The following is a 9,038-nucleotide window of genomic DNA, read 5'->3' on the forward strand; positions in this document are numbered from 1 at the left end:
CATGGTGGATATGGTTATGATCCCCGTAAAACATCACTTTATGAACCATCTACCCCGGGCAATCCGTTTCAAATAAATGAGGTATCATATTAAAATAATTATTATTATTATTGTTAAAAATATTATAATTACAATTGTTGTTGTTGTCAAAAATATTATAATTATTATAATTATTATTTTTATTATTATTATTATTATTGTCAAAAATATTATAATTATAATTATAATATTGTTATTATTGTTAAAATACTATAATTATAATTATAGTTGTTATTTACACTTTGGTCCCTGAAGTTACAATTTTTACAAAAATGGTCCGTGAGGTTTCGAAAATTGACACAAATGGTCCCTGAAGTATCAAAAATTTACAAAAATGGTCCCTGATGTTTCAAAAAATTACAAAAACGGTCCCTGAAGTTTCAAAAATTGATAAAAATGGTCCCTGTACTGTTCAGTTAAGTATGCTAACTGAGTTAGTGTTTAAAGAAGAAATCTTTATATGAAAGTTAACCTGGCTAAACCATTCGGTTAAAATAGTTTCAATAATGACCATATTAGTCCCTGAAGTATGAGTTTCATAAAATGACCAAATAGGTCAATACACAGCGTATATTTTTTGGTTGGCGGGTAACAATTACGTAACCATATTTCTTTCCCGTTTCTTGTACTCAATTCTTCAAATCAGTTAGAGACATGAAACGCTAAAAAAAAGTTACGTTAATAATAATAATAATAATAATAATAATAATAATAATAATAATAATAATTATAATTATAATTATAATTATAAGTATATAAACCTGGAAAAAATTTGACACTTCAAACCTACCAAAATGACCCCAAATTTGCAGCTGTTTTATATACGCTGCGTATTGACCTATACGCAGCGTATATAAACCTGGCAAAAATTTGACACTTCAAACCTACCAAAATAACCCCAAATTTGCAGCTGTTTTATGTACGCTGCGTATTGACCACTACGCAGCGTATATACACCTTGTTTTATGTGCAATGATTGGTTATCAGGCACTGAGATCTAGGGTTTATCTACGCTGCGTATTGGTCAATACGCAACGTATAGGGTAACCCTATACGCTGCGTATTGACCAATACGCAGCGTAGATAAACCCTGATTTTGCTAGGGTTTTGCTAGAGTTTGGTGTGCCAATAGGCACTTTAGTGTGCGAATAGGCACACCCTTAAATAAACAGCATTGCCCTTATGTTTTTTTTTCATTACAATTTTGAAACATATTAAACATTAATTGAAAAGAATAATTGGCACAAAGAATCCCACAAATACATATGTATGTTTCTATTGGTATGCTGTTTGTAACTAGCTTATACGGCTACAAAGAGTGATTCCATCACCCACTGGAAGCTGACAAATCTCTACTCTTGGGTCAACTGCTAAGGCTTTGTTGAGCTCTAACACGAAATCTCTGTAATACCTAACATACTTTCTAAGTGGAGCATCTGGTGGTGCCACCAAAGACCCATTCCAAAGGGTGTTATCGTAGCCAATCACTCCCCCGATTTTGACTAAATCTATTAATCTTTTATGATAATTAAGATAGTTGTCTTTATCAGCGTCCACAAAAATAAAGTCAAATGATCCATGACATTTTTCCTGTAAATTAGAACTTGAAATAAGAATGGAGTTGTCATTGAAAATGATAATTGCACCTTGTCATAAATTTGTAAGTACTTACATCTTCGACCATTTGGTCAAGAAGAGGAAGAGCAGGACCTTCTCTAAAGTCAATCTTGTGAGCAACACCGGCTTTCTCAATAATGGGAAGACCGATTTCATAATTCTCACGGTTTATATCCAAAGCCAATATCTTTCCATCTTCTGGGAGAGCAAGGGCCGTAGAAAGGGAATAACCGGTATACACACCAATCTCCATCGTGTTCTTAGCATTTATAAGTTTAAGAAGTAAGTTCAAAAACTGTCCTTCATCAGCAGATGTAGTCATAAGATTCCTGCATTTAGTGTTACAATTTTTAAGTAACAAGAGTTATAAAACAAAACGGCTGCATAATGTGTTAGGAAATCGAAAAGTGCTTACCATGGGTGTTTAGCGGTGACCTCACGTAGCTCTTTCATGGGTTGTGGTTCTCTGGGGTACACGCTGGTTTCAAGAATGTATTGGTAAAGTGCATCACTTTGAAGGAGGCTTTTGTAGCCAACTTCTTGGTGTTTGGCAGGTTGAGTTTCTCCAGTAGCAGCTGCCATTGTTGTGTTGAATTTGTTTTGGTATGTTTGTGTGTGAAATGTGTGTGTAGAAGTGAACCTGAAATGAAGGGAGAAGTGCATCGGATTATATAGGTCAGGACAAGAAGTATCCGGGAAGGTGGTCCGGTTGGTGAGACTACTTGAGCTTTCTCATTGCTGATGTTGACTTGGCCAACCATTGTTGAAAACTATATATAGGTTTTGTGATATAGTTTATTTAGTTGAACATGAAAATAGAAAAGTGATTTTTCGATTTGATCTTGGTTTGTAGTTTCTAAAACCAAGTGAATTTTATATTGTATTTTTTTATATTATATTATGTTTACTTTTTAATTGTGTAAATATTAACATGAGTCAATTTCAAGTTTTGTTCTTTATCTTTATAGTGAATTTCAAGCGGTGCTATTTATCTTTCAAATTGACGAGTGTTGTACTTAATGTTTTAAAATATTGCACGTTTTGTCCTTTAGCCGTAACGCAGTTTGCTTTTAACATTAAACGACATCACATGCAACTCACATGAGGGTAATTATGTAATTTTAGCCATTTAATTAAAAAACATGTTAATTAAAAAAACAAAAAATTAGAATATATAAACCCAAGATACACACTATCTCTCTTAACACTCTTTCTCTCTCTAACAAATCTCTCCTCACACTCGTTCAAGACATAAAACTCAACCAACAACCATCAGTGTCATCATCCTCTACAATCAGCAATGCAGACTACCATCTTCGATTTCCATATAGATTTTCTCTCTCTCACTCTCACACACAACCTTCACCCACCACCACCCTATGACACCACCAAGCCGCCACCACCCTTCACCTCCACCAAGGAAACCCTAATGCTACCTAAACAATCTACCGGAAACCCAACCATTCCTGTAAACAATCCACCGAAAACCCTTCCTCAAAAAACAATACAACGGAAGCCCTAACCCTACCATCGCAGCCGTCACGTCGCCGCCACTTCTGCCGTCGCATCGCTGCTGCTGCCATCACGTCGCTGATGTGGTGGTCGCAGATCGGTTGCCAGCGGGTTGGGGCTAAACTGTGGTTATACACTTATACTCTTCAACTTTTCGGCGGGTTGATTCGCTGCAGGTGATTAAATTCTTCAATAACTATACAGAAAAAGGTTTCAATAGTTATGGGTTTTGTGGGGTTACAGGTTTTGAAATACGAGGATGAAGTTGGGTAGATGATATATAGGCAGATGAAGAATTAAAAAGTAGATCAGTGGGTTAAAGTTAAATTATTTAACATCTAATGATGATGATGATAATAAAAATGTATGAAAGGAGAATGACGAACCGAGACTAATGGCTTGAGTGAATAGTTGTCGGAACTGCATAGATTTCACTGAATCGATTTGCTCTCCGATCCATCCCATCGTTCTGAAATTGTGTATATGCGATTTAGCGAGTGAAGAAGGTTTTGGAATAATTTTGCCCTAATTTCGAGCATCAGCATTGTTTTGGAATAAATTGTGTCTGTGCGATTCAGTCGGTTTTATGATGGTGTTGGAAGGAGGTGATGGTGGAAGGAGGTAGTGGTACAGAGGATGGATGATCAGAAGAATGGGTGTTTGTTTAAAGAATAGGGTGAAAAGACAATTTTACCTTCATGTGCATTGCACATGACCAGATTTGACAGAAAAATCTAACTGGGTTAGGGCTAAAGGACAAAACGTGTATGATTTGAAAACATAAAGTACAAAACTCGTCAATTTTAAACAAAAAGGACAGTGCCTGAAAATAGATATACAAATAAAGGACAATCCTTGAAATTCACTATATTAACATTTACTCGAGAGGAATAATCTTGTTTAAAGAATCAACATTTACTCAGACCGTAACAGCCAATCATCTTGCAATGAACAAGATCTAAGTGTCCAAAATGCCAAACAGACACTAAGCAGAACAAAACATTTTGGGTTTGTCTCACATTTTTACTATTTCTTTTGGTATGTACAAATTTTGATGCATTAGCTACAAACATGGTTTTACTTTTTTTTTTAGTAAACTTCTGTTATACTTTATGTGGTTTGGTCGTTTTAATGTTTTTGCCCTAATCTTTTAAAAATAGCCATTTTACTTCTTGATGTTTCGGTTTTGTCGCCAATTTATTCCACGGCCTTAACTCCATCCATATTGTAATATTGTATGTTAACTGAAAAGCCATTTTGGTAATTTCAAATATAAAATAAGGGTACTTTGGTAATTTATATCTAAATGTAAAGTATTAATATATATACATACACATAACAAATACAATCTTTACTCTCAGTCTACAAGATCTCTCTCTCTCTCTCTACAAGATCTCCCTCTCTTCTACACCACCACCCTCCACCTAACACTGCCCACCACCCCGGCGCCACCACCCGACATCACCACCACCATTCACCACCTAACCCGACATCACCACCACCATTCCCCCTAACCTCTATTGCCTCGATTTACAGTCTCTCTCCCCCCTCTCTCTCTCTCTCTCTAAACTGAATACCCCACCTTCATTATCACCTAACACACTACCACCGTCATCACCTTCATCAGCCATACCACCATCGACTCTCGCCACCGATGTTCATATTCATATTCATCATCATCGCTGATTGCCACCACTGTTCAGATTCCACACTCCACTAAACCGATATCTGTTTACCAGATTCGTTGAAGGAAGGAATAATTTAAACCCAAACCATTAGATGAACCGAACTTTAGATTGAAGCCCTAGATTGATGCCGAAATCAAAACACTACGGTGGTCTCTGGCGGTCAGGTGATGTTGACGGTGGGATGGGGTGGGATGTTGAGGTGGTTGCCGGCAGGTGACAGTGGGTTGCTCAGGGTGTTGGCACTAGCAGGTGATGATGATGGTGGCCAACTCCGATTTTAGAGATAGAGAGAGAGAGAGAGCGAGAGAGAGAGAGAGAGAGAGATAGAGAGAGAGAAAGATAGAGATGGTGGTGGTTGGGTAGGATGGAGATGGTGGTCGGCTAGGATGGAGAAATAGTGGGGGTGATTGTTGTTACAGTAGGTTAGAAAGGTAAGAGGAATGAAAGTGATTGGGTGATTGTTGTTACAGTAGGTTAGAAAAATAGATGGATGAAAGTGATTTTTTTCTTTCTAGAGAGAGAGAGAGAGAGAGAGAGAGAGAGAGAGATGGTGGTGGTTGGCTAGGATGGAAATGGTGGTCGGCTAGGATGGAGAAATAGTGGGGGTGATTGTTGGTACAGTAGGTTAGAAAGGTAAGAGGGATGAAAGTGATTGGGTGATTGTTGTTACAGTAGGTTAGAAAAATAGATGGATGAAAGTGATTTTTTTCTTTCTAGTATTTTTATAAATATAAACATATTTATTAATAATAAGGTTGGATTTGAAAATATTTAAATACCCCTCATGTGAGGGGCATGTGATCAGGATTTAACGGTGGAAATGGATGTAGGGAAAGAAATGGTGATAACTTGATAAGATCAAAGAGTAAAATGACTATTTTTAAAGGATTAGGACAAAACCGTTAAAACGACCAAACCACAGAGAGCAAAATGGAAGTTTACTCTTTTTTCTTTTTACGTTCAATTTCACCTATTATATTATCTAAATATTAATAAAAGACTACAATTAATGCCGCATGCCAATTTCCTCCTTCAACCTCATAATTACACTTTTATTTTTATTTAATTTTTTTTATCTTTATCCCACTACTAGAAAGCATAGTTTTTGTCATGTAATTTTTTGTTACAAAATGGTAGCAATTGCCTTGTTGTCACCAGTTTGCCACCAAAAATACATTGACAAAAACATCCGTGTCAATTGCCCTAATGCCACCAAATAGCCACCATTTTTATATTTTGCTACCTTATTTTACCACCACAAAATTGGTCAAAATTATTTGCCACCGTTTCATCTTTGCTACGCTCCGCCTTGTTTGCCACCAAGTTGTGACGTGTTTTGATACCATTTAGCCATCGATATTGCCACTATTTAGCCACTGATATTGCCACCATTTAGCAACCATGATACCATTTAGCCACCGATATTGCCACCATTTAGCAACTATGATACCATTTAGCCACCGATATTGCCACCATTTAGCCACCGTTTAGCCACCATTTTTTACACAATTTGCTACCATTTTTTACACAATTTGCAACCATTTGCTACCGTTTATTTATTACTGGAATATTGGTTTGGTTTGAAATATTGGTTTGGTTTGAAATATTGGTTTTTAATTCAGATTTTTTTTCTTTCTGCTATTTCCATCAAAATTACATATCAATAAAACTACAAAATAATATAAAAAAAGTCTAATAAAATCCAGAAATTATATAAAACATATCGTTTTCAAAAGCATATAATAAATACAAACTAAAACATAAAATAACTAAAATTATCCTAATAAGATAAATATCTAAACATTCAAAACAAGTGTTTATAGCATATTTTCGAACTGAAGCTATTAACATAGCTTCAATTTGTGACATCCTATCATGCATAGCATCTTTATCCACCTTATCTTTTTCTTTTTCAGCCAACAATCCCGCAATAATTCCATTGAACCTTTCTTTTTCTTCATCTTTTTCCTTAACGAGCTCTTTGATAACTAAGTTCAACTTTTCAATCTACAAAACAACCAATGAATAGAATCAAGAAATCTTAATTAACGAAAAGTAATAATGGGTCAAGTTGGTTGCAAAGAAAACAAAATACAATTGTGAGCTACAATTCAAGTGCTAGAAGCTAAATAGCATGTTCCAGTTTGTTTACATATTAAAGGGATTAAAAATACCTCAGGGTGGTCTTCTCTGCTATGTACTCACAGGTCACTAACATTGCCTAACCCGTACACTTTTCCTTTATTCCTGCCCTTAGTTTGTGACCACAAGTCGTTGTCAAATTTTGACCCGAACCTATTTTGACCCACAACCCAACCCGAGCCGACCCACCCGTTTTGCCGGGCATAATCACTAACTGTAAGGAATACAATTAATATTAAAGTGTCTTTTTTATACTTTTAAACCAACCTAACCTGCCCTGACCCGAAACCCATTTTAACCCGGACCCGTTCCAACCCGAACCCGTTTTGACCCGAACACATCCCGACCCGAACCTGTTTTGACTGTAGAATCAAAACAACCTTTTTTTTATTTTGACCCATTGGCATATTTCCCATATAGCTCAACTTTTTAATTTGACCCGTTTGGGATTAAAACACAACCTAGATCGACCAATTCACTATTAAATGGGTCAAAACTATCAACTCTATAGTGGAGATTACTCGAGTAGTTTTGGTTAAATAGGTTAGCTTCATTATGCAATTGTACTTTGAGGGAAAAAAAGACGGTTTGCTTGCCAAACAAAATCAAAATACAATAGTTGAAATAGTCTATAACTTAAGAACGAACGTACCATTTCGGGTAAAGTCCCGCCTCCTACGTTACGCACATGCCTGTTTACAAACATACTATATAAACAAAAATCGGTGTGGACAAATGCATGAAATGCCTTAATCAAACTTACAAACGTCTAGAGGCCCGTCTAAATATCCTTCCACAAGTAACTTATGAAACGGAGTACCAGCGGGTCCCTCCTTATACATTACACGACAATCTTCATTATCCTGTTCTATCTGTTCAACAAGATAAAATTGAATTCTTTAACGGCCGAAACAAACAGACGGCTCAACATAATAGACACAAAAGATGAAAAAAATCAAGAAAAATTACAAATAATAATATTATTAGTATATGACATACTTTCCAACCACCATGTGGTATTTCATTAGCTTTTGAGCTTTCAACAGCATTCCCAGAAGCACTTTTAAGCATGCTGAGAAAATAAATTATCATTTATTTCTGCATAACATAAAATCTTTGTAACTAGTATACATATTTACAACCGAAATTAATAATTCGCAAGACCGGCCATCAACAAATGCTAAAATCATATATAAAGAAACCTTGATCTTCACTTTGTGTTGACTTTGACATTTGATTTTCAACTAGGGTTCTTAAGAATTCCATATTAGAAAGATCATGAGACATGAGTGTTTTGTCCAGCTTATCTCTATACTTATCTCTATACTGAGATATACTTTCTTTTTCCACCGTATGTAAAGTATAATATGACTTTGATCATCAAATAAAAATCTGGTCACTGTAAAAATCCACATCAACAAATAAAATCACAGTCAAGAAAGTTGACCTACAGTAAACAAGAACAACCAAAATTGTACAAATTTGATGTTTTTAACAACACCATGTGCAAAAGATTTCAACTTTCATTCAATATTCAAAAGGGTCATCTTCAAGATGGCAAATTAAGTCAAGAATTGATAAAAATTAATCTACTTTCTTGTCAAAAACCTCTATTGGGGACATTCTTTTCGTCTTCCCAAAGTAAAAGATCCCAGAAAACAATCAAATTCCATATAAAAAAGTAGAAACAATGTTTAAAAATTGAAACTTTATGATCTTGAAATAGAACTTACAGGTTGACCCGCAGCCTCCAAATAATAAGAAGATGAAACCCAAAACTTTTGCAAAGCGTTACCCCATGATATTAATTTACTGAAATCTTCTTTTTGTTTGAGATTAACATCAGGGAATTCTTTGATTTCCTGCAATCAGAAATATATCGCTGCTTTAATAACTGACCAAAAGAGCATTTTTTTTCTAACGCTGTCATGGTTTTTAGAAAAAAAAAACAGAATCAAAACTTGACTTACAGGATATATTTCATACTTCTCTTCTTTTGCATGATGAACGTATTTCTTACCACGTCCCTTTTGTCCATAC

At 35.4% G+C, this 9,038-nt stretch overlaps 1 protein-coding gene and 2 long non-coding RNA genes across 3 annotated transcripts; all 3 read right to left on the reverse strand.

The window, feature by feature from the left end:
• Positions 1-1,258: 1,258 nt before the first annotated feature.
• LOC110943433 (caffeoyl-CoA O-methyltransferase) lies at positions 1,259-2,295 on the reverse strand. The gene is made up of 3 exons (XM_022185184.2): positions 2,072-2,295; positions 1,712-1,985; positions 1,259-1,629 (listed from the first exon to the last, which is right to left on the reverse strand). The coding sequence occupies exons 1-3, from the start codon at positions 2,236-2,238 to the stop codon at positions 1,336-1,338; spliced, it is 735 nt and encodes a 244-aa protein (XP_022040876.1). The 5' UTR covers positions 2,239-2,295; the 3' UTR covers positions 1,259-1,335.
• A 4,287-nt stretch (positions 2,296-6,582) lies between these two features.
• Positions 6,583-7,909, reverse strand: LOC110934998. The gene is made up of 2 exons (XR_002588789.2): positions 7,651-7,909; positions 6,583-6,863 (listed from the first exon to the last, which is right to left on the reverse strand). It is a non-coding gene; the product is annotated as an uncharacterized LOC110934998 (long non-coding RNA).
• A 167-nt stretch (positions 7,910-8,076) lies between these two features.
• Positions 8,077-9,038, reverse strand: LOC110934990. Its single transcript, XR_002588780.1, has 4 exons — positions 8,969-9,038; positions 8,732-8,860; positions 8,201-8,397; positions 8,077-8,096 (listed from the first exon to the last, which is right to left on the reverse strand). It is a non-coding gene; the product is annotated as an uncharacterized LOC110934990 (long non-coding RNA).

Source organism: Helianthus annuus, chromosome 7 (genome assembly GCF_002127325.2).
Source record: "Helianthus annuus cultivar XRQ/B chromosome 7, HanXRQr2.0-SUNRISE, whole genome shotgun sequence".
Lineage (NCBI taxonomy): Eukaryota > Viridiplantae > Streptophyta > Magnoliopsida > Asterales > Asteraceae > Helianthus > Helianthus annuus.

Coding starts and splice junctions, on each gene's coding strand:
- LOC110943433 (XM_022185184.2), bottom strand. CDS start 2,238: ATGGCAGCTGCTACTGGAGAAACTCAACCTGCCAAACACCAAGAAGTT. Junction 1,986..2,071: donor GTCACCGCTAAACACCCATG/GTAAGCACTTTT, acceptor CACTAAATGCAG/GAATCTTATGACTACATCTG. Junction 1,630..1,711: donor TTGACCAAATGGTCGAAGAT/GTAAGTACTTAC, acceptor TCTAATTTACAG/GAAAAATGTCATGGATCATT.